We start from the raw sequence: 25,406 nt of genomic DNA, 5'->3' as shown, positions 1-25,406 counted from the left end.
CTGCTTATTTGCTTGATGAGGCAATTAGTGCCATAAGTTCCTGAGCCCTGTGATTAACTGCAGCCATCCAAATGTCATCCTTGGGAAGGGAGAGGAGCTGGAGGATGCTGGAAATTGTTGGCATTTCTTGGCAGCTGCAGAAGAGTCCCAATTGCAGCTTTGGAAGCCTTTGGGCTGAGGGCAGGACAGGCTGCTGGCACTGATAAACAACTCAGAAGGGATAAAGGATACAAAAGTCCCCAAAGCTTCTGCCCACAAACCAGGCAAAGAACTCAAGGGCAGCAGTAGCTGATACAAGACCCAGCTGTGGGTGGCTCCAGGATGGTGTAGAGCAGAAAAAGCAACTCAGGGTGTTTCATGAAGACACTCACAGGCACAAAAACCCCTCCAAGGATATTTTTGTCCAGACCTCAGTGTCCTGAGACAGATGCTTTGGAAAGCACTTGGCCCAAAAGCCCAGTCTCTCAGATGTGAGGGGTCACAGCTGCAGAAAGGTTTCTCTTAAGGCACTTGAGTCCTTCAGTGGAAGCTGCAGTTTGGAACTGAGCTTGCTAATGCCATAGAGAAAACAGGGGCAGCAAGTGCTTCCTTGCAGGGTCCTCAGCAGCTGATGTGCTGGGAGGGATGGGTGCCCACACTACAGCAGGGAGGCTGCACATTGACATCCCAGCAGCCCTGGGACTGAGGTGATGTGAGATGAGGGCTGGCAGCCCCCTGGCATGTGTCCTGGGATTTGGGGTCTCCCTTGGAAAGGCACCTTTAGCAAGTCCCCACAGCTGCATTTCCCCTACAACCTGCAGGCTGGAGCTTGCTGAGGATCCGGGGAAGCTGGGTTTAATAATGCCAAGGTTCTGCCTCAGAGGCAGCAGACCAGGGATGTTTCCTGGTGGAAATGTGTGCAGCTAGGCAGGAGTTTCCAAGACATAAGCCTTGGCCTGAAATGCCAACATTCTTTCCCAGGGCTGAGTCTCTGAGCTTCATTTACCCATGAAAAAAAACCACCCCAATGACATTCTCATCTCTGCTTTGCTCAAGCAAATGTGACCCACATTCCCCAAAAGCCAAAGGTCTGCAAGAGAAGTCACATTCTTGTGGCAGCTTAATCACTGGCCCAAAGCAAGGAAATAAGAGAGCTGGGACTTCAACAGCACTGCTCAAGCTGGGCACACAGTGCCAAGGCCAATGGCACCCAGGGAAAGCTGGTTCTGTGCTAACAGCCCCTGGTGTGGGGTGCTCTGAACGAATGAGGGGTCTTGGGAAAGGGGCTGTTTGCAGCTCAGTTCAGCCTGGGCTGAGCAGGATGTGGCCTCTGTGCGTGGAGCTGAGGGACTGTCAGCTCAGCACTCCCAACCTGCTGCAAATTAAAAGGAGGAAGCCACACAGTGGGTTTTGGGGCATTCCTGTCAAGGTGTTGGTTGCTCTTTTGAAGTCAGTGGGGCTTCTCCAGGGCTGGGTCCATCCTGGAATGTGGCTGTGGGATTGGTGTGACCAGTCTGGCCAGTAACCAGACCTTCCTCCAAAAGGAGTTTTTACTGAAATCTGCAGAGAGCTGTTGCAAGTGGGTTTGACTCAGATGGTTTCTCAGCATTTAGTCATGAGCTGCTTCTCTGGACAGTTAATTAGTTTGTTCTTGTGGAGTGCTTTGAAGATGCAAAGCAGGCTGGGAAAGTGAAGTGTTATTAGCTCATTATCTGCAATCTGTGTGTGTGTGACAGTGACAGTCACAGTCCAGGCTCAGCTTCAGAGGCTTGACAGCACTAAAAAACCTGAATTGTCCTCACACCCAGTTCTGTCCTTATTTCATGCACAGCCCTTTGCCAAAGACCAGCAGCTCTTTAGCCTGAGGCTCCTTCACACCAGCCAGGCAGAGCAGTGGGGCTGAGCATCCCCACACAGGTCACTGGCAGTGAGCACCTTGGCAGTTTGGCTTTGCCCTGACAGAACACTTGAGATTTGGAATCTGAACCGTTAGTTTGAACCTTGTTCCTGCTGATTTCCCCTGGGGTGCAGAAGGGGAGGATGAGGCTGGTGCATTTTGTACCCTGATGGGGGTGTGTCAGGGCTCAAGTTCAGCATCTGAGAACCTGAGATCTTCATAGACAGGAGAAGTTAAATAACCCAGGGGGTTATGAAGGAGGTGAATCAGCATCTGCCTGTGCAAAGCAGCTCTGGTGTGGCTGGTTACTTTGAGGGAGAAGCAGTATTGAAAGTGTTGGTTTTATGTCTGCAGCTGCCATGGCCTGTGCAGGGCACTGGGTGCAACATCTCTGCCTGCACAGCTGGTCACTGCTTGTGTATCTGACAGTCTGGGGATCGTGCCAGAGGCATTTCCAAAGCTGTGTGTGCAGTGGTGTGACCTGCTGCAGGGAAATGTGCCTAATTGAACTCCTCTGGCCTCGTGGCCCCATTGCAATGGCCTCACGTGCAACACTGAGACTCTTACTGCTCAAGACCATCCCTGAGCACAAGTATCCAGCTGTTTCTTAGGGAAAGGCTGTATGTGGGCAGCCCTGAAAGCCCTGCAGACCTCTAGTTGGAGCTTCCAGCTTGACCTGAAAGTGCTGCAGCACTATTGCAAGCTTTAAGTCCGTGGGGAGAGGCCAAGCTGAGCAATGAGCCTCACCCCTCAGGCAGATGTGTGTGCCTGTACACACACACACACAGACATATGTGTGAGAGCAGATCTTCCATGACACAAAGCTAAATACCTAACTGCTTTCACTGGGTGCTTGCTTCCCAGCTTCAAGTTTCACCTGACAGCATCTCCCCTCCCTGAGCAACCAGCCATCCAGCACTCACCTTTGCCAAAGTCCATGGTGTGAGCCTTGTTCCCCTGGATTGCTGTGCACAAAAAGAGGAATTGATGAAGATGCCTCATTTCCATTGCCTTTGCAGGCTATTGGCATCACTTAAACAACTCCCAGCCCTGGGTGTTGGGTCAGAGCACCCCCAGAAAAGGCAAAGCTGGGCAATCAGATGAAGCTTTCTTTGCATTGCTTCATGTGCAACCAGGTGCAGTGAAAGCAGCCACAAATTGCAAAGGAAATCCAGTTATAGAAGGGTTTCCACTCCAGGATGAACAAAATGAACCAAGTGATGAGCATGAGTCATAGAGCCCAGCTATTTACAGTAGAGTCCTCTTAATCCCAGCCATAAAGACGTGTTACCCTCCAGCACATGGGTGGTGCTGAGCATGTCAAGCTTTCCTCTGCAGACTTTTGCTTGGAAATAAAAGAAAGTGAATGTCCTCAATAGCTGAATGACTCCAGCAGGGAGATGTCTCAGAGGAGTGGTGATGGCAAGTCAAGAATTTGGAACACTAATGGTGGGTGCCCCATGGGTGCAAACTTCTGCCTGCTCTCACCTTCTCTGTTGGCCTGACACTAGTTTCATGCTCATAGCAGAAAGACACAAGAAGTGTGTTGTTTACCATCCCATCCTGCCAGGGTAGAGCTGGTCTGACATCCTAGAAAGGAGACTGGCCCTTTGCAGTACAGCATTAGAGTGGGTGTTTCTGTGTGTGTGCACCCACAAAAGATGAAGGGTGAGGTTGAGGCCAGCTGGCTGTGCCTGAGCATCCCTTATCTTCATCTGGACTTCCTTTAATCAGCAATGGAAATAGAAGATCATTAATTTGCCCCTCCTTCTGACCATGGGGTGAACCACAGGCTGGGCAGACTGTTTCTCTCCATTAGCTCTGAAGGGAACCCAGGGCCAACTGTCTTAGTGTCTAATTTTAAGCTGCCCAGGTGAGGGTGGATTGATCCAAGGAGGTTTCTTCTAACAGGGAATGAGCAATAAAGGCCAGAGTGGTAGGGAAAGTTCTTTAGATGTGGTTATTTACCTCAGTTTATGGACAGCTGGTGTTTGGCAGCTTAAAAATAAGATACCCCACAAGCACCAACCCTCCCAGCTCAGGATGGAGGTGCACATGGTCCATTGCTGTGTGGGGCAGCAGGAGATGCATGGACCAAAGCCCAGCCTCAGTCTGTGGGGATTATGCAGCCCATTGATGCTGGCACTGCTCCCTGCAGGGATGTGGTCTATGGCAGGGGGGTGGTGGCAAGGGCACAGTTTAATGGAGAGTCATTGAGAAGATAATCCCACGTAGTGTTCCAGCACTGGGCTCTGTTTGACCCTTCCCAGGGCCAAGCTGAGCAGTTAGCTGCCTGTCTGTGAGCAATGGGGACTGCTCATCCCATTCTCTCCCTGCCTGCTGGAGACCTGCCAGTCCCTGCCAGGCTTTCCCTGGGATGCTTCAGTCACTAAAGACAAAACCCCTGCATCCACTGTCCCCATCCCACCAGCTGCCCCAGCACTCAGCTTCAACTCCAGCTTGTGCAGGCTGCAGAGCCCAGGAGTGGGGGTGAGTTCCCAGGGGCTCCCCTGGGTACAAACCACCCTCCTGCTCTGCCTTTTGTCTCCCTTTGGGTGCATCCCACGGGCTCTGCTTCCTCCTGTTCACAGTGAGGTGGGGCTCTGACTCACCTGCAGCTGGGGCTCGTGGTGCAGCAGGACCTGCCGTGGCTCTGCTGCCTTTCCCACGGTGGCTGAGCCCTGCAGTGCTGCTGCTGCTTCACCAGGGAGCTTGTGGCAAAGCAGGCTCCAGGGGCAGAAAGGCACTGGGTGTGGATTTTGCTCCATCTACCAAGGAGTCATCCTTTGAGCAGCATAAACACTCTCCCCAACCATCTCCTCCTTCTCCTGGCTCTTTAACCCTCTGCATCCTGCAGGAAATGAGTTTTACATTGCTTCTGGGTTACCCTTGAGAGGAAAAAAACCATACAAGACTTGAGATAGGCACAGCCAGTTTTGTATTGCACAGAGGAAGATGACAGAAGCCATTTAGGAGATGTGCTGCTGCCTGAGGAACCCAGAGCCTTGCTGTGATCCCACAGCCTCACTCTGGCACTAAACCAATGTCTTTCTCCTCCTCTGAAATGGAGTTTTCATCATGGGTGAAAGATGCTGAGGAGAAGCTCAGGGTGGAAGTGAAAGGACCCTCAGCCAACCTCCAGTTTCTTCCTTTACCTTTTCTGAGCATTTCCCTCAGCTGCACTGATGTGAGACTGATTTTCCTCTTCTGCCAGGAGAGCTCCTTGTTGATTGAAGCAGGAGTTACCTGTATTGTCCCTGTGCCTCACACTGGGCTCGTGCTCTCTCCTGACACAGGTCTCAGCCCCTGCAGTGGAGATGCCCTGAGGTGTGGGTGCACAAGAGCTGTGGGGGCTATGGGCTGTGGCTGACATGCATATGCTGATGCTCTGCTGCATGTGCCTTGGCTTTTATGGGGCAGGGATTTCTGATATGGGCTGCCACGTGTCCTCCAGGAGTGTGCTGGCAGGGACTGTGGCACTCCCAGGGCATCTGGCCATGGAGCTGGGATGCCACAGCAGTGCTTCTGCTTGGGGTGATCTCCCCCAGAGGGTGGGAAACCCAGATAGAGGCACTTTGTGGAGTGTGTCACACAATCCCAGGATGGTGGGGGCTGGAAGGGCCCTGCAGAGCTCATCCAGCCCAACTCCCTGCTAAAGCAGCTGCCTCTCAATCAGTGGGCTCAGGTGGGCTTTAAAAACCCCCTGAGAAGGAGCCTCCACACCCTCCCTGGGCAGCCTGAGCCAGGGCTCCCTCACCTCAGCACCAAAGGAGCTTCTCCTTGTGCTCAGTTGGGATTTCCCACGTTCCAGCTTGTGCTCTTTGCTCCTGGACACCACAGAACAAAGTCTGACCCCATCCTCTGGACACCCATCCTTTAGGTATGTGCCAGCATTGATAAGGGCCCCTCTCAGTCTTCTCCAGGCTAAATAGTCCCAGGTGTCTCAGCCTTTTCCTCCTGGGGAAATGCCCCAGTCCCCTCAGCATCTGGGTTGCCCTCCACTGGACTCTGTCCAGAGGTTCTTGATCACTCTTGAACTGGGCAGCCCAGAACTGGACACAACATCCCAGCAGGAGATGGTGGTGCTGAGGGGTTGTTGGTGCTGTTGGGGTGTGTGGTTTGGGCTCAGCATTTCCCAGGGATGCTTTGAGCAGTGCAATGTGATCTCTGGGCTGGGAAGGGATGATCCTCTGGTTTGGGGTCTGGGGGATGCCTGGGATCTTTGGGAAAGGTATCCCATGGGCATGAGCTTTGCTCTGAAGGCACCATGGGCAGGGGTAGGTGACTCAAAAGTTGCACTGGAGGATGGGAGAGGGGGCTCTGCTGGAGGCTGCTTTGCTGGTGGGGATTTTTACATAGTAAGACCTCAGGAACTTCAAACAAACACCCTTTGAGCCATGCTCAAAAGAACCTGAGGTGTGAGGGTTTTCCCCACAACAAGCTTTGAATCCATCCAGCAGTGACACAAACCCTACCATTGATAACTGGGGTTTTTCATGGCTTGAAGTGGTGACTGCAGAAGCTTATGGGAGAGAAACCCACTGAGGCTTGCCAAGGGTGTGATGGTGGAGGAACTGGGGTTTACAGGCTCATTACTCACCTTGGCATCAGGCAGAGCAGCCCAGCCTGACCCCTGCTGCAGGCTAACAGCCTTTTACAAACTCAGATGGTTGAGTTTTCCCCTACCACTGGCAAGACAACCAAAACCAAACCCATCCAAGGCAGGGATGAAGAAATTCCAGCCATTTTTATTGATTTCAGCTTTTCCAATGAAGCAAATACATACAGTACAGCCAAAACCAAACTCTGAGACATTATTCTCACGTCCCTATATCTTACAGGATACACTGGATAGCTATGGACTGGTAGGCTAAGTTGGTCTTAAACTGCTGGTGTGATCAGAGAGGAATAAAACTGCCTACTGCCTCCTTCTTCTTGTCCATGAGGCTTCTGAAATGCTGGGGGTGGGTGGGATTGTACATACACAAAACAAACAAAGCATTTAGGAGAAAACAGACCAAAAACAATAAGCCCAGGACAAACAAGTGTGGTATTTATTTACATGGTTGTGTGTCCTGTGCACAAATCAGGTCCTGACTGCTCTCACTGCTGCTGCTGGCAGAGCTGCCAGTGCTGCCAGCTATGGTCCTTCCCTCCTCAGTAACTCTCCATCACTACAGCCCAGGGCACTGTGCTGGAGAGCTGCCCTTATCCCTCTCACTGGGAGGATGCTCTACCTTGGCTCTTAAAGAAGCAAGAAACAGGAAAGCAGCTCATCAAAGAGGATGTGACAGCTGAAAACCAAAGCCTCCAGAGAATGAAGGAGAAAAACAACGTACTGGAGGTGCAAACTGCATCCATTTGTGATGGAAGGAACCTCAGTGAGCTCCTGAAACTGCTGGTTATGAGCAGCAGCAGTTACTTGGGGTAAGTCTGGTTTTGCTCTTCTCACAGTTGGGCATCGATGTCACTTGAGTGACTTGGCTGGAGCCTGAAGCCCAGGTTTTAAATAGGCTGAGAGGAAAATAAACCTGAGTATCAGAGAATTTGCTGGGGAAGAAATGGCTGCAGGACAGCCCTGGGATGGCAGAGTGGTTGCATTTCACACAGCCCACTGCTCCCTCGGGTCACTTCTGTTACGAGGTGTGAGAGCAGTAACACACAGCATCACATAAAACAACAGGTTAGCTTGGAAGGAACCTCTCTGGTCTGCCCAGCTCCAAGCCAGAGCAGATTGCCCAGGGCTGTGCCCAGTCATGTTTTTAAGGTCTCTGAGCATGGAGACAGGTTTTATTGTTATCATTTGATTGGCTTCAGGACAGCAACTTTGCTGTACTTCAGAAACAGAGAGAAGTGTGTGGAGGGTGGATCTGTCTGTTGGAGCCTAATGGTTACCACTGAAGTCTGCAGATGGAAGTGTGAGGTGAAGATCACACAGGTCCAGCTCCTCATGCCTTGTACAGTGATTCAGCAGCAGTGCTTCCAAACCAAACCCAGCCAATTAGAGTTAATTTCCTCAATACTCCACCATCACATGGCAGAGTGAGCTTTCCCCAGCCCATTTGTGTTGTCTCTTTTGCAGAGATCAGCTCCCAGGATTTCTGTCAAACATGTAATTCCAGGAGCAAATCTGAATGCAAAAATCAGCCACCAGGTCCTGTAACACCCCAGCCCCACCGATCCTGCCTGTGGATGCTGCAGCTGCCTTGGACACCCAGAGTCTTGGCTCCTGCCAAAACCATTTTGAACCATGCACCTGAGAATATACTCCAGAACAGCTGGTAGGTATGGCAAGGGCATGCCCAGGGGCTGGGGCTCTTTTGCTGCTCTTTAAATGCTCCTGAAACTGTCCTACCGGCTTCTCCTGGTTCTAACTCCCCACTTCAAAGGGGGTTCAGCTCTCCCTCCTTTGGCTGCCAGCTGGGTGCACAAAGCTCTCGGCTGAACGTGGGTGAGGGCAAGCAAAGAGGTGCTGCTTATTAAAGTGCACAAGATTCATCCACCCTTTGTAATCCAAGAGAAAAACCAGCTGGGAAATCATGTCCCTCTGTGCACATGTGTGTCCTGTGGGCTGGAAGGGGCACAAGCACGTGCCACTGCCTTCCTCAGCCCTGCAGCTGGGTCAGGGCACAGCTCAACTTCATGGACGGTTCTTTAGTGGGCACGAACCCCCCCACTGCTCTGAAGTGAATGGGGACCTGCTGATTTCCACCAACTTAGGAGCCTGACTCTTGCAAAGAAGGCTGTTTTATCCCTTCCCACTGTCACAGTTCATCCTTCCCAAGCATCTCCTGCACCCCTCGTATTTGCCAGACGGGGCCCTGGCCCCCTGCACTGTTTGAAGCAGCAATTACTGTGTGTGTGGAGCAGTGAGTAAATGCACCCTCAGCTCATCCTTTCCCTGGGGATCTGAGCTTCCAGGGACTGGGAGAGGATATTTTTCTCCTAGGTAGAGGAAGATCAGCTTCTGCCATCACACAGTTCCTGTCCTATGAAGTGGGTTGCCCTAAAAGGAGCTCAGCAGCCCCCTATCAACCACAGCCTTAGCATCACAGGGTCTCATGTAACTAAAGAGCCTGAGAAACAAGCCATATCCAAGCCTGATTTCACACAGGTGCTTACAATCCTTTGCACATTAACACTCTTTCCTTTACATCAACCAATCAACACAAAACATGCTCCAAAAGGCCACGTCCCTCGCTGTGTCCAGTCCTGTGTGGCAGTCAGTGATCCCAGGGCAAAGCAAAACCACTTTGGCTGTCTCCAGCTCAGCTTCTCAAATGCCACATTTTCCCAGGTATAGTCATGAGATTGAGTTGTTCTGGTGCTCAAAAAAATGGTTCAGGACCCAGTTAACATTGGTGCTCTGCAGATGTGTTGTTGCAATTGTCCCCTCACACACCCCTTCAGAGAAAGGGGGCTGAGACCCGGGAGAGAGTTTGCAGAGGTCAATTTGCTTCTTGAGAGAAAGAGTTCATGTGACAGGAAAGAAAACACTAACAACTATAAAAGCTCATCAGAGAAAAACAAAGCCCCTCATAAGCAGAGAAGAAGCCTGTGTTTATAAACATCAGGAAGAAGCAGCCTGTGTAAAGAGCATCGTTGTGTGTATCTGTTTAGAGTGGCCACGTGCACTGGGGGGGACTCGACCTAAAAGTGGCCATTTCTTGTACTTGTGGGTAAAAATAAGCTGTGGCAAGGTTTTTTTTAATTGGTGTGGAATCAGACAAAACTCTGCAAGGGGGGAGGGTTTGAAACTGCACAACTCACAGTGACTTTTGGTGGAAGCCCGTGGGAAGATCCTCGTCACGTGTGTGTTGGCTGCAGGCAACACAGACAGAGCTACACAGACACACTCTTTGCAAAGACAACCAAATCATTATTGACATCAAGAAAGTGATAACCTGGATGAAAGTCCCCTCTCCCCCCCCTCCTAAAAAGAAGAACAAGGAAAAAAAAATATGCTTAAAAATAGCAGTTATGATCCACATGAAATCCGTGGGGTTGCTTTGCTTTACAGCTGAGTTACACTCAGAAACACCTTTAACAGAAACATCTTTAACAGCCTAAGTAACTGTGAAAGGATTGTCTTCCTGGATGAACCAATTCCAAATCCTGGAATGGAGGGAAAACAAAGGAACAAACATCAAAAACCTGGGTGATGAAATGGTCCAGGAGACCCCATCACACCCAAAGCTGACTTGGAGTCTTTGTTTCTTGGCTTGTACCCAGGTGGTGTGCTGCCCTTAGGCTTCCATGCACCTCTGAATCTCGGTGGAGACATCCCAACAGGACAAGAAATGAAACCTGGGCAGCAGAAAGAAATGGGCTTTTGCACCCTTTCCTCTTACATCACACCTGTGCTGTGTTGGATCACACAGAGTGCTGAGGGAGCAGCTCATTCACTCTGGCCAATCTCAGTCCCCCCCATAGAGATACCTGGTATCTGAAAAGTGCTTCAAGCTTTTCCCTTAGTAGGAATCATGAATTAGAAGGACCTTCCAGACTCCATTCTATTTCACACTGAGTATAAAAAACCCATAACAGTGCCCTGAACCTTCTGCCCATCATCCCTCCAACTCGGTTTCTCTGCTGGGATTTTCCAGATGGCAGCATCTAGCTGCAAAGTTTGACAGGAGGCTTCCAGGTGGATGACTGAGTGCTCAAAACCCCCCTCAGGGTGATGGTTAGTGCCTCAGCATGTGCTGGAATTAATTGCACCTTCCTGACACTATTGGGATAACATTATTCAAACTACAGGAGTGAAAGTCCTGTCAGAGAGATTCCTGTGCAAAGCCCCACCTGAGAGGATTTGGCCAAATGCAATGAATCAGTTATTGCTTGGCAAAAAGAAGGAGGGAAGGAAGACACATGAGGTGTAGTCGAGCCCAGCAGCTTTGTCTGTGCTGTGGCATGTGCACTGAGCATGTCTGAAATGTGGGCAACATCTGCACTAAACCCAGGGGCAGCACAGCACGACTCATCAAAGGAAGGGTCCACATTTGTGGTAGAAATCTCTCAAACCCACTTTAGGGGACATTAAAAACAGCAAAAGAGCTCCTGGGGTTCACATCTCCCTCCTTTCCCCCCCAAACCCACCCCTTCCCCATGCACAAGGGCCCCTTGCTAACCTGCAGCCTGAGAGTGTGTGGAGAGGCTCCTAAAATCTGGAGGAGAGGGTCCTGAAGGTCGTTCCAGCTAAAGATCCCATCATGTTCTTATCAAATCCTTGCTGAAAAAGCAGATGTATATGAACTGCAGGGAGTGCATCTCCATTTCCAAACTGATAGCTATCTCTTGCCACGACTGGGTCTCCTGCCCCAGCTCACCAGCTTCCTCCACTTAAAAAGTGTTCCTCACCCTCAGCCAACCTCCTCTGTCCTCCTCCAACGTCACCCTTACTGATGGCTTCATCTTCCTCACACTGCTTTCCATCTGACAGGGGCTGGACTTGCCCAGCTGTACCAGAGGAAACTTTTATCCAATCACTCACTGAGCATTATTCCATCTTATTCCTCACCCTGGCCAAATGGTCAGTTATAAGCACGATGCCTACAGCCTTGCAGACTCCCATCCTTCTCCTCTGAGGTGTGCACGTGCCATGAACACCAGTGTGGATCCAGGAGTCACATCAAGATGAGCTGGCACAGGCTCCTGAGCAGAGCACAAAGCTACCCAAGCTCCTATGGAGAAAATCCCTAACTGTTCATACAAGAACCATGTTTAGGCACTCTCTGCCTTCCTGCCCTCAGGGGACTCCCCTTTGTGGATGTTCCTGCTTCTCTCTAATTTGGCCCTTTACTCTCTGCAGGTGCTGCTGGTGAGTTGGAAAAACCCAGCTTGTTCAAAGGCAGACAGTGGGAGCTGGAAGCTGGCTCAGAGCCTCGTCTGGCTCGGCACTTTGGCAGTTTCTGTTGCAGGGAGTAAAACAAACCCTTGAATACTTCTCTTCTTGGTTTAAAAGATTACCCTGACTATAGGGGTGATGTAACCACAGGGTAAGGTTATGGACACAGAAGAAAATTGGAAGTAAGAGAGCAGGAAGCTTGCCAGGGATCTGTTGGGACATGCTGATCCTACATGATGGACTGCAACGAACTGAAACACTCAGGTGTGTTCCCAGCACAGAGCAGTACTGAGCACACACAACAGCATCGACCCCAGGGGTGAGCTGGCTGTGTGGAAAAGTGACATCTTCTTCAGGGTACCACCTGCCTGACACAGGCACACTGCTGCCTGCTTCATCCCTCAAGCCAATCCCTGCAGCTGTAACTCTCTGCCTCTTGCTCAGATGGAGCTCAGGTGGGTGCCTGTGTGCTGAGAGCATCGTGGCCCCCCCCAGACACTGCCCATCCTCACTGCTGAGCCATGGCCTTTGCAAACTCACCAGCTGCAGTGAGTGAGTGGAGTTCTTGTCAGCTGAAAAAGCAGAAGTGCTTTCCTTACCTGCTTGAGCACACTCTGGAGCTCTCTGTTGGACCAAAGGTCTGTCAGAAGGAGGCGAGCAGCTTCGGCTGCTTTTGGGCAGGAGCTGGGAAGATGAAAGCAACCTTGGTGAATTATGGCAGGCCACAGAGCAGCAACCCACATGCATTACCAACAGCCTTTCAATAAGCCCATCTCCAGCTGGGAGGCTGGCTAGACTTGATGGAGGACTGGCAATAAAGCTTTCCTTGCTCTCTCAGCAGTGTTACGTGACAACTGCCAGAACGGGACAAAGGAAAACAAGGGGAGGATTGGAGCAGAAGAACAAGCATTAAACTGAGCTGAAGGAGTGTTTGTGGAGTGTGAAGTTTGGGAGAGTGAAAGAGAAAGGAAACAGTGCCAACCCTTCCCTGAAGTCTGTAGGAAAAGCTGTGGGAGAATCTCTTGGGAGGGCAGCAGAGGAACGGGCTCTGTGCTGCCTGGTGAGGACAAGGGAGATGGGAGCATTTGCAATCACATCTGCAAGCAGAAGTCCTTACTCAGCACAAGGGAACAGATACTTGTTCATGTAACAGCTCTGAAACCATGACTCATAGCAGCACCTTCTATAATTTTGGAACATTTCATCCAACAACCTGGATATAAACTTCCTTTGCTGGTTCTTATCACTGCTCCTGATCTCCTGGACCTCGTCCTGTCTGTGGGAGACTCCTGATCTGGGTTCACTCAGCAGCCCCAGTCTGGCTCAGCCAGGGTGATGGAGAGGCACGAGATCAGACTCAGGACTCTTCCTGTCTGATACAGCTTCACACAACATTGTGCCCTCAAAATGGACTGTGAGAAGTGTGACTGACAGTGGTCAGCAGGATCCTGGGACCTGCAAGCACCATACTGTGTGTGTGAAAGGACAGGGCTGTAACCACACTCAGTACATTTAGGTGCATGTCTCTAACACACAAAGCAGCTGTTACCAAAGGAAACAGCAGGTTCAATTTGATCATAAACTCCAAAGGGACTGTGCAGCTTGGGATTGTGCAGCTTGGGATTGTATGGAGGGCTGGAGGAGCTGCAGACAATCAGGAATCCTTGAGCAATGCTTTGGGACAGAAGAATCAGGTTTTACTGCAAAAAATCCACCTTTTGTGGATGGAAGTGAATAAGGGAGGAAAAGGAGCAATTCATTGGGCATTGTAAGGACCAGGGAGTTTCTCAGGAGGAATCTGTGATACAGACAGGAGGAGCACACTGCAGACAGACATCTCCAGAGTTTAGTAACTCCTTGCAGTTCAGTGAGTCACTGCAAACAAAGCTCATCACACCAAGCAGTCAAGACAATTAAGGTACAACAACCCCAGTTGTGCAACACTTTGCTGAAGTAGTAAATGAGCTGACAACTGGTCTGAGGGTTGAAAACGGGACTTTAGGGAGAAGTAAATACCATTCAAGACAAAGAAGGCTTAGAAGAGGGCTGAGTTTCATGTCAGTTGGGCTTGTTGTAGAGCAGGAGTGTGCAAAAGCAGCAAACCAACCAGCTGAGGCCCAAACTAAACCAAGAGGCCACCTCTAAGGACTGAAAATCTCTCTGCTGCTATGAAACAAGTGGCAGATTGTAAGAGGTTGATCAAAGGATGCTGGAGCAGGCAGACTGATGTCTTGAAAATAGAGACAGAAGGTGGGGCAGATGAAAATCCAGGAGGGAGAAGAAGTGGTCAAATATCACCTAAGTTTAACCTAAGTTTGGGCAGAAATGAGCACACACAGCTTTGGCAAGGGCTGACAAACTTTAGCACAGGGCTGTAGGAGGTGTGGAGAGCAAGGAGGACACAATGACCATCATCACAACTCTAGTCAGGTCCTTAAAAGCAAAAGTGGCAAAATACATCAGGATTGCTCAGTTGTTGCAAAATATACGTGAGGAGACCAAGGGAGGTGCTTGCAAAGGTGGAGGTACAGATATGTATCAGCACAGCTGCATCTTTGCCACTTGAGGTGGGTGTTTTGACAGAAAGCATCTGAACACTGAAGCTCAGCACAGTCCCAGTCTATCAGTGGCACTGGAACCTCCAGCCTGGCCTGTAGGAGGCTGGGAGGAGAAGGGCAGCTACTGGGGAGTCAGGCTGGGTACTGACATCCCCTGCTTTCAGGGACTGGATTGTATAAGGGTTTCAGATGTTGGTGCTTCAGCTCTTTTCAGACTTTCTTAAAACTCAAGCAGCAGGTTTCCTGAGGCTGCTTTACAACCCCAACCCTGGGCAGGTGTTTCCAAGACGCCAGCACCGAGTATTTCTGCCTAACAACGTCCCTGAATTGTTTTGGCTCTCAATGTACAAGCACAGGGATGGAATCATGTTTCACTGTGGCTCTGAAGGGTGTTGGGAAGGCTCTGGGGTGTGTGTGTGGGCTCAAAAACGTCTGCAAGGACCCTCTCCAACACCTTCTGCCCCAAACTCACCCATTTCGGCACAGGCTTACTACACTATTTAGCATGTTGCTTGTCAAGTAAGACTTTCCCAGGTGTGGGTTGGACATGATGAGGTTCCTCAGAGTGTAACAAGCTGATGTCATGATCTCTCCATAGCTGCTGGTATTTCCAGACTGGAATGACAGGAGCCGTGATACATCTGGGAGCACCTGGTGAGCTGAAGAGGTGGAATGTTCCAGTCAACATTTAAGAGAAGTGAATGACATTTGTGTTAGTACTAGTCAAGAACGCAGTGTTATCTCTGGGAAGAGGCACTAATGATGTTGGACAGTAATGGCACCATTGTCATCACTTGATTGCCAGAAGCAAAATGGGTGCTACAGGCTTCTGGAAGGAGAAGGATGGAGATGGTGGGTAGGCAAGTCCAACTCAGTTCCCAAAACACTGTCATCCCCCTGATTCTGCTGATCTGGCATTGGCTAGAAAGGATTTCATAGGCTTGTAGACACTTGGAGACAACCCTTTTTGTTGGTTAAGCCCACAGATGTCACCTGGAATTGCCCTTTTGGCCAGAAGAAACGACCCTGCTTTGCCCAGCTGCAGAGCTTGGCAACGTCCCTCTGTGGGGTTTACAAAGCAAGATGGGCAGGTATCAGAAAGCCAGAAACTAGACACCATTGTGGGATCCAAAGTTGCTCACCCATGGTTTTGTGGAGCACAGGGTGCCGGGACATGTTGCTCAGCAGCGAGGCCCCAGAGCGGACGACGTCGGAGCTGTTGGACTGCAGCAGCCGTGCGATGCGGGGCAAACCTTTCTCCTTCAAACCAATCAGCTGGCTCATTGCATTGGACATCTAGGAGACAGAACAGAGATGGCTCATGACTTCTAACACCAGGAGGACACAACTGGAATGATATCCAGGGCCAGACAAACGGAGTGACACTAGAAAACAACTGTGTGTCTTCTTTAGCTACCATAACCCCACTTTGTCAGTCACCACCTCTTCTCCACAGGCATCTGCAAGCTCAGCCTCTCACCTGTGATACAGTTGGTGCTTCTGTCCTCCTCCTGGAGCCTGTGCTGGGACAGCTGCTCACCCAAATGATATTCCTAAAAGCTGGAGAAGTTTTATCTTCGTGGCCCTGTTACCCTTGTCCTTCCCAAGGCCCTGGCAGCTCCTGCCATGCCCCAATAACAGGCTGTGGTGGAATAGGAAGAGCTAATGGATGCTTTGAAAGAACAATCTGATGGCCAAAAGTGCTCATCTTGGATGCTGATCTCATGTTTGCTTATGTAAATGTAGAAGATCTCAGGATGCAGCCACTGCAGATGTGTGTTCTTGAACAGTGAAGCAGGTACCTTTAACAAATTACCCTCTACAGTTTAAACTCAACTTCCCAGCTACTGATCCACCAGAAGGGCTGCTGGAGATTGTCACACCACCAGGAACACGTGTCCATCAACACTGAGATGGGAATGGAGGGGACAGGCTGGAAGGGAACCTTCCAGTGGGCTGAGACCCCGTTTCCCTGCTGTGTGCCATGTTACAGATTCACACCAGCAGGCCTGGGATGTGTCAAGTGGAGTCTGAGAAGAGATTCAGGACCATCCTCTATAAACCAAAGGATTATAATAAGCTTTGTAAGCTTGCTCCCAGTTTCCCTTCCCTTCAAGTGACAACAAACCCAGCAACTTGCCCCCACTCCAGCTCTGAGATTGGATGAGACCCTTGAAAGGAGAAGACACTTCTTCACACCCAGGCAAATTCCAACCATCCTCTTCCACAGGGCTCAAATAAGTCACTTCAACACTGTCAGAACTGCTCTTTGTTTTCTTCCCCCCCTCCCCTTGCCTGAAAGACACTCTTGTGTAATGATGTTGATTGCCAACAGGCTTCTCATGGCCATAGCACACAGCTCCAGCCCCATCGCTCTGACCAGCTCTACCCGCTCTGTGACGGCCTCTCTCCACCGTGGCGTTAGTGGCACTGCTCAGACAAGCAGCAGCACCACGAAACAAACAAACAAACAAACAAAAGTGTTTCACATGGAAAGGCTGGAACCAAAAGCTGCCAGGAGATCAGAGCTGGCACGTAAAGGCTGCCCCGGCAGCGCAGGCTGCTCTCGTGAGTCACGCCGTGTTTCTGGGTGGAACACACGTGACACGCCTCTCCTACCTATGAAATCATTATCTCTTTATCTCCCCAGCCATCTTATTCCAGTTGGAGATGACGAAGTTGGACACAAACAGACAAGTCCAGGGCTGTCCACGTGAAGGCACCTGCGAGGACGTGCCCGTGGCAGCGACCGGCGGCGCCCCCGACGCGCCTTCAGCGAGACCCACGGTGTCACCTCCACACTGCCCAGCCTCTGCGTTAGGACATCTGTCAGAGCTATTTTACAAGCAGCTCTGATGTGAGGACAAGCCACAATCCACAGCACAACCCACCCTGTCATTAGAGACACCTCCCACTTAACAAAACACACACGGGCACACGCACGTCCTTTCTGCCTCCCGTGGTGACACCTGGCCACATGTGCACAGCTGGGCACACACTCCCTGCTGACCTGGAGCCAGCTTGCCAACATCAGCAGATGCTGGTGGTATGACCAGCAAACTGGGGAAACCCAGTGTATGGGTCTGGGGATGATGGGGATGATGGTTATAGCCCCCATGAGATCCTGCTCCTGGTACTAACAAATACTTCAGCTGGAGCTGAAGTGCAAAGACTTGCAATAGTGCCCTGAGGTTTAAACAAGGCCTTTTCCTTGCTGATTGTTGCAAAGGGTTGACACTTTTGGCTTGCACGTGTGAGGAGGAGAAAGGAGCACTCACCAGCCCTCGGCTCGCAGTGAGGTTCTGCAGAGCTCCAGCACAAGCCTCCAGGGTGGCATCCTTCTTGCTCTGATCCATCAGGGACAGGTAGGTTCGGATGGCATCAGAGTGGTAGAGCCAGCTGGGTCCTTTGGGTTTAAAATCCTCTTCTGGAAGAGGGACACCATACTCATCATTCTACAAAGAGACGAGAAACTGGAAGCTCAGATGCTGCTCTTCGCTTGCAACCCCTGCCTGGGGCTGAATACCAGCATTCCAAGCCCTCTGTGGCACATCTTACCTCCATTTTCCCACTCCTGCTGTTGAAACAGCCTGTGAGAGTTTTGTCCATGTAAACACTCCGGGCCATGTGGTTGAGCTGGGTGTATTTGTTGGGAACCTCTGCATCCAGGCGGTAGGAGAGGTTGTGCAGGATGCAGATGCAATTCTCCACTGACTGAAATCACCCCCAGAACAAAAATGCAAGCATCACATTAGACAGGTAAAGATGGACCAGCACCTGCTCTAGCTACAGAGAGAACAGGTATCATGCCATAATAAGCTCCTGACCCTGCTTAAGATAGAGATGGGTGAGAAGGAAGAAGGAGGTCGACAGACATGAATGAAGGCCACACAGCCCAAATGCTATACTGTGGATCTCAGTGAGCTGACTCAGTGAACCTTGTTAGGTCCCACTGCCATAGGAAAAGAGGGTGCAGGGGGTGGTTGTATCAAACTACCCATCATGGAACACCTTGAAAGTCTTCCCCTTGCCATAGCCAACTTTCAATTACTTCACTCAAACCACAGCTACAGATTAGGGGACACTTTTTATCAAAGAACAGGCTTTTAAGCCTCCTTTACCTGGATGTCAGAGTGCTCAGTGCAAAGAGCAAGGGAGAATTTTCACTAGATACCTGTAATCAACACTAGAACATGGAGTTACATTTGCAAAGAGCCATGCTCAGCATGGGCTGCTGAAAATGGTCTTGCAAAAGCCATCCCCACAAGAGAATTTGCTCGCTCAATCCTGAGCTCATCTGAAGTAATTTTGGTACTTTGCTGCACATTGAGGACTTGAAAGCATCTGCCTACTATTGAACTCCTGAAAATGTGGCTATAATCACTGTTGTTGAAGGTGTCATTTACACACAGGGATCAGAGTCACAGTTGGGAGACTGGCAGGAAGGTGCCAGCCCCTGGATTCCTGCTGAGTGTGATGCCAATCTAGGGCTTATATACTTGAGTCCTGCTGGATGAAGAGATGCAGTGGTGGGAAGAGCAAGAGATGGAGGTTAAGATGCTGGAAGGATCCCAAAGTGGGAGGGGAAAGGAGGAAAACACACTGGGGGCTCAGGAGCCAAAACAGTTCCCTATACCCTCATGTTTGGTAAAGGAAATGGTAAACCCCACCTCTGCCTCAGGCCCAGGACACAGAGAACCTTCAATCCTACAGCAGATCTCACTGGGATTTGGAGGGATGAAAGCAGACACAAAGTCCTGTCCTGTGCTTGAAAGGGCTTGTGAGATGTTCCCAAAGTTGCAATTCTGACCTAGGAGGCTGAACTGTGTCAAACTGCTCAGGGTGAGCATCTGGTACCTTGTCATCGGGTCGGTTGGAAGCCACACAGTTCTGGGCATAAGTCATGACAGAATCAATCAAGCCAGGGTAGTTCCTCATGGTCTGACGGCCCATGTCTGCAGAACTCAGGTTTCTGAAGGGAGCCATTGCAGAGCATGTCAGGAGAGAAAGGGGAGAGAGGGTTAGTTGGGTCCATTTACTGGTCTCCATCAGCTCTGGTCTGGCTATGGCTGTAAATGAATTCAAGGCAAGGTTGCCCTTTTGGAGACCTGGTGCTTGGCTCTCTTGTGGCTCTTTAGGATTGGTTTCATCTAGGAAAACATCCTGTAAGGAGTTCTGCATAGAAAACATCCCCTTAGCGAGAGCACCTGCCAGCAACACGCTGCCTTGGGGGCTATGCACGTGCCACCACACAGGCTCGCTGCCTCCTCCTGCAAAGAGGAGATTGAGCAAAGACCATCTGGGACTGTTGTGAAAATCAGGAAAGTTCATCCAGTTGTAAGCAAGGTCATCAGCAAGATTTGTGTGGGAAGCAGGGCCACAGAGGCTGAAGAGCAGCAATGTCTCAGCCCGAAGGGACCGGCCAGTTGGCGCTGGTGTAACGTGTTCCTGAGCACTGGCTGCTGCCAGGACAGGGGAGTTTCTCCACTAATAGGAAATGGGTTCTTTGTTGTTTTGTTGGGTTTTTTTTCTTCTTCTCTATTTTATCACCTTGTAGCTTGCAAATGAAAACCAAAGAGAGGTTGGCAGTCATTGTGAGATGTTCACTCCAGGCGTTCCAGAACTGGATTTGATGTTCACTCTGATTTGCAGCCTCCTCATTAACATGAATTCATCTGCAATCCAGAAATGCTGGAGCAGCAATGGCTCAAGCCCAGGGCAAACCCAAGGCTGCTCTCATCTCTGCATTATGATGTGGCAGAGCAGTGAGTCAGAGCAATCCTGTCTCACCCCTCGGAGCTGGGGCTCAGGACCCAACTACTCTGCTTTCTTTACTCCCTTTGCTCCCCAGTGTCCTGCTCTCTCCAGCCTTTGGAGCTCCCTCACAGACCTACATCTGTTAGTCCTCACTTGGGGGTGTTGGATACTCCAGCCAGGCTGTGGTAAGTCTCAGGAGGCAGAGCCTGCCTTGAGCTAAACTCCACAGAGAGCTCCTTGTACGAGCTTTCCCCGTCTCTTTCCCTCATTTCAATGGGATAGTTTGTGACAGGGGTGGCTTGAGATGGTTTTAGAAGTGGAGCACCTCATATGCAACACACACCACACAGCAACTGCACAGGGAAGGTCCTGCCAAGCCAGGGAAGGGAGCAGCACTCACTATCTCTCAGACACGGTTCCCAGCCACAGAAGTTGATAGTATCATGTCTCCAAAGGCCCCCACCGTGTTCACCCGTTTGGTTTCATAAGCAGGTACAGCTCCTGCTAGCTGCATGTCTGCTCAGGGTGTGGTTGGTGCTGAGCTCCCTCAGGGAGAGCTTCAGTTGATGAAAGTACCTAATTATACAGGGTATTTTTTTTCTCCCCTCACTTGTTCCCAGTGAGACAGGGAGCTTGCATCCAAGAGGAGGAGGCTGGTAGGAAAAACAGCAAGTCAGGGCAGAGATCCTCTACAAAAGGGCTCTGGCTTTCCTGTGGAGAAAAATAAACTACTCTCTGGGCTCCAACTGCACCTCTTGCTTTGGAGCTGACCTGCCTGTGAAATGAGCCAGGAGAAGGCAGGGCAACGGGACTCCTGTGTACCAAAGCAGTTAAAATCAGTGGCAAAATGCTTGTGTTCCCACAGAGAATTCTGTCTTTTTGTCACCCAAAAGCCAAACTCCTTTTGTTTCCCAGCAATGAAAATTTTTCTCTGGAAGCCTCAAAAATCAGAGGGCAAAAAGTGTCAGATGTTGTGGTGTGAGCTGAAACTGTCACTGCAGCATCACAGCTCTCCCCTGACAGAGAAACTCGGTGTCTCTGGGCAGAGACCGATCCAGAACAGACTTATTTAAACACAAACAACATCACCAGCAAGGATCTTTCTGCCTGTGTTCTTTTCTGCACCTTCTCTTAGGGAAACTTTCTCAAGGAGGGGTTTTTTGTGATGACTGCAGTTGCAGTGAGCATGTCTTTAGCTGATTGTAAGAGGATTTACACAGCTTCAGCTTTTGCCAGCGGATACAAGCCCTGGTAAGCTGCTGCTTGATGACTCACCTCAAACAGCCTGTAGCATTGAAGAATACTTCTGGGTCAATGATTTCTCTTGTCCTATTGCAGCTGCCATCAGACCAGCCAGAGAAAGGGATGATAACACAGTCTGTCAAGACAGGGAGGGCCTCCTGTATCAACTCTTCTTTCAATTCATCGGTGGAGGAGAGGTTCCAGAGCAGTCCTGGGAAGGAGAGGGGGGACAAGGTCAAGCAGAGGATCCCATGCAACTTCCTTTATGTCAGAGAGAATTCCAGCACTAAAAGTCTTCCTTTGCTCCATCTCTCTTTTAAAATAAGGGTGCAGAGCCTGACCTAAACTCTAATCTCTGTCCACTCCCATGGGAGACATGAAGGAGGGGCACCAGAACCATGGTATCACGGGGAGGGGGGCATATGAGCATCCTCCCTCCTCTGCAATTTATTGCCATTAGGCTGCAGAGGGAAAGCATCTCCAGGGATCTTGTAAAGGTTTGCAGACAAAAGCTCAGTCACAGCTGAGAGTGTGCACCTGCATCAACAACCTCACACTGAGCCTTCAAGAAAAGGTGAGACCCCAATGAGATGAGAACCCAATGGGATAAAAGAAGAGACCCCGATGGGATAAAAGAAGAGACCCCAATGGGATAACCTGCTCAACCACAGTGGGACTGCCAGCACAGCCCTGGCCTTCCCTGACAACAGCCCAGGGGCCAGGGCTGCAGGAGGGCATGGGAAAGGCAGGATGATCCCAGCTGCTCGGAGAAACCTGGGGCAGCTGCTTCCCCAATGGGCACTTGTGATGTGAGGAACCCTTATGAGACATCAAACAGCCAGGACCTCCTCTGCCTTCTGTCTTAGGTTGCCACTTGGTGCAACAAGAGCATAAGACATCCCCACTGTGGGATGGCAGCACCACGGCTGGAGCAACACAGACCCCAGGCTGGGGGGAACACGGTGCATTTGCTGTGTACCTGTCAGCTGCTTCTGAATCTCAGTGTTGCCTGTCCTTCTGAGGAGACTCACACACTCCCTTATCCCGTTCTGACGCCGGGTTTCGATCTTGTTGGTTGGATTCTTGAAGACCAGGTTGCGGAGGGCTCCGGCTGCCGCCCGCTGCACGTTCTGGTTGGGGCTACGCAGCAGCTCCACCAGCTTGGCGATTCCCCCCAGCCGATAGACCTGTGCCCAAGGGAGAGATGCTGCCATCAGCACGGTCTGCAGAGCGTGGCAGGCACAGGGGCAGCTGGAACTGGCACAGCAGGGAGCACGGCACGTGCTTAGGGGAGGTGGAAAAGCATTGCTGGCAGTAAAGGATGGCTGAAGCTTGTGGGTGGCATGTCTGGTTCAGGCCATGGGTCGTGAACATAAAGGTGTTTGGCCTTGAGGTTGGGGCTTAAACTCCAGGAGGGAATATCTCTGAGTAATGGCCATGGGCTGAATCTTTTGCTGATGTCAATGTGCTTGCTGCCTCAAACTTTCACCTACCTCCACCAGTTTGCATCAGGTGAAAATGTTGCTCTGTCTGTCTGTAGAGGCCATTTGTAGCAATACAGTGGTAATTTATCTGCATCCTGAGCTGGAAGGGATAGTCATGGCACAGAGTAAACACCCCTGAGGTCAGCCAGAGGCAGTACTGGTCCAAACTCCAGCACTCAACACAGGCAGCATCAGGAAGGGGTGTGAACCCCGACCTTGCAGGACACCACACACATGCCAGGGATGTTTGGAGGCAAATTCCTCCAGCTGAGCTCTCTGAAATGATGAGAATTCCTGCTGCAGGATGTCCTCTGTACCAGGTCTCCTGAGGACATGATCCTGCACAGAGCCCCTCCTGACACAGACCAACCCATGGGCTGGAGATCCGCTGACGACAGCAAATCAACGAGAGCCCTTCAGAAGGGAGAGAAAACAAGTGTGTGCTGGGATGACTCACGTACCTGCTCTGACACATCCTTCTGGGAAGCAATGGGACAGGCCAGTGCTCAGAGAGTGTTCTCAACCGTAACAAAGGGTGTGCCCAACCCCACAATTAGTGACTGTGAGGAGGGCTGGGGGACCTGTGCTCAGCTCAGCCATAGCAAGGGCACACAGCTGCATCCCCACGCTGTGCCAGCACACCCAGCTCCATCATTGTGCCAGGAAACACAAAGCCACCTCTATAGGGGTGGCTGCAAACATGCCAGGGTGGGGGGAGACTTTTGTGACAGCCTTGCTACAGGGCAGAAGCATCCTTGAGACTGCCTGCTGTGCTGCATGAAAAATACCTTGTGCTGTAAGAAGGGCTTTTAGTCTAATCAGATAACTTAGCCCACGATCACTAATGAACCCACTGGCTTAGAAGGATGAAAATGGCTCAAAATGGGTGAAAATGTGTCACCAGACCCCATCCACCTGTGTCACAGCAGCTCACAGTGACAATGTGGACACAGTCTCTGCTGCCTGGAACTTACTCCCCTGTGTTAAAATCCTGACTGTTATTAAGAGAAAGTGGCCACTAATAGTTGAAAAACCTCCTTAATTAATTCCTGAGTGTGACTAACGAGGTGTGAGGCCCCACCATGACAACCAAAGGGACCTGTGCATCCTTGGCACTGAGGAAAAGCAGTTTCATCCATCTCACGTGCCATCACATCCAGTGTGACAGCAGAGCTCTGAAGGGGTTTGCTCACCTCTTGCTTGGCAGACTCGTCCTGGAAGCAGGTGTGCTGGAGGTAGTAAGCACCCATGGCCTGGTATTTGTCATCAGAGGAGCACAGGAGCTGTATGGCTTTCTGAATGGTCATTGTACCACCGTCTAGCTCATCGCCACATATTCTGTGTCAAAGAGAAATACAGCATTGGTTGAGTGCTCAGCCAGAAGGGCCATGTCAGCACTGGGAAGTGTTAGGAAGGAATCAATTACAAAGTGTAAAATATTATCACATCACCACATAAAGCACATGATGCATTTGGCTGTCTCAGGAAGGGAGATGATGAAAGTGCAAAACAAACAGTGGAGGACACTAAGGCTAATAAATTATGGATCCAGTCTATCCAGAAACAAAGGAGACAGCAAATAAAAGCTGGGCTGAGGTGCTGGATGTGTAATCATGTCTGAAGTGGAAAGTTTAATGAAGAAAGAACTACTATTCACTGCTCCTCAAATAAAAGAGTTAGTGGACAAGAGTGAAACCATCTGTTGGGTTATTAGGACGATCTAACACAGGCAGATGCTTTTCCCACATCATGTGATCCTTTGATGTGAGATGTGGTGGAAGCAAATGTGTGGCAGCAGTTGATGGTCTCGAGAGGCTGTGGCAGATCTCTCAGGAGAAGGTGGCAGGCATGTCTGCAGTGATGGGATGGACAGCTGTGGAGTTTATGAAACCTTAATAGCAGCACTAAGGCATCCTGCTCCCAGGGCATGTTACATTGGTAGTCTCCAAGCTCTTCTTAAAAGTTGGACACTGACATCATGCCCTGTTAAAGAATGTGCCTGTAGACTCCAGAGGGAGCATATGAACACCTCTGGCTCGGAGCAGGGCTGAAATCTGGAGGAAAATACAAGCACTTGGAGATTTGGCCCCTTGTTTGGAGACATGCAGCTCCCCCTCTCCAGCCTGTGCTTCTTTAGCTTCATCTGTGTTGCTTTAACCACAGAAAACTAGAAAAGGGTGCAAATCTGCAGCCTGATGAAGGGGCTCTGAACTGCAAAGCTTGTCTGTGATTCCAGTTCTATCAGTCTAACAAGTTGCTATCTCTTCTCAGCATCCCTGCACCTCAGGCCTGCAGCTGCATCTCTGCTCCCAGCAACAGCATCTGCTCTGATTTCTGTCAGAGCCAACGACCACACAAAGTTCAGGGCTGAGAAGCATCAAACCCCAAACTGCTGCTCCAGCAGTGACAGGAGACCACTGGAAACCTCAGTAGATGAAATCAAAAAGGACTGCCAGGTCAAGGCTGTGCTTCACTGATGTTACTCTCTGTTCAGGCTCCAGCTGAGGCTGGTGGGCAGTTTTACCTGGAGACTGGGGAGCTCAGTCCCTGTTGGAACCACATTCATTTGTATACAAGCTCCTGCTCCACGTCACATGAGTGAATGGCTGTATAGGGGGACTGGTTATCCTCAGAAAGTCCAA

General features: G+C 50.5%; 1 protein-coding gene across 1 annotated transcript in view; it reads right to left on the bottom strand.

Moving 5' to 3' along the window:
• Window positions 1-9,967: 9,967 nt before the first annotated feature.
• Window positions 9,968-25,406, bottom strand: part of PKP1 (plakophilin 1) — a 38,869-nt gene continuing 23,430 nt past the window's right edge. The window contains exons 5-15 of the mRNA XM_062013680.1: window positions 23,958-24,102; window positions 22,260-22,467; window positions 21,314-21,491; window positions 19,139-19,253; window positions 17,840-17,995; window positions 17,560-17,736; window positions 15,424-15,577; window positions 14,754-14,940; window positions 12,323-12,407; window positions 11,008-11,108; window positions 9,968-9,991 (exon numbers count right to left, since the gene is read on the bottom strand). Coding sequence (XP_061869664.1) covers window positions 11,037-11,108; window positions 12,323-12,407; window positions 14,754-14,940; window positions 15,424-15,577; window positions 17,560-17,736; window positions 17,840-17,995; window positions 19,139-19,253; window positions 21,314-21,491; window positions 22,260-22,467; window positions 23,958-24,102 — 1,477 coding nt within the window. The 3' untranslated portion in view covers window positions 9,968-9,991; window positions 11,008-11,036. The remainder of the gene's footprint in view (window positions 9,992-11,007; window positions 11,109-12,322; window positions 12,408-14,753; window positions 14,941-15,423; window positions 15,578-17,559; window positions 17,737-17,839; window positions 17,996-19,138; window positions 19,254-21,313; window positions 21,492-22,259; window positions 22,468-23,957; window positions 24,103-25,406) is intronic.

The sequence above is a fragment of the Colius striatus genome, chromosome 22 (assembly GCF_028858725.1).
Source record: "Colius striatus isolate bColStr4 chromosome 22, bColStr4.1.hap1, whole genome shotgun sequence".
Taxonomy (NCBI): Eukaryota; Metazoa; Chordata; class Aves; order Coliiformes; family Coliidae; genus Colius; species Colius striatus.
The sequence above is the reverse complement of the archived record's forward strand: the minus strand, read 5'-3'. Positions and strand labels throughout refer to the sequence as shown.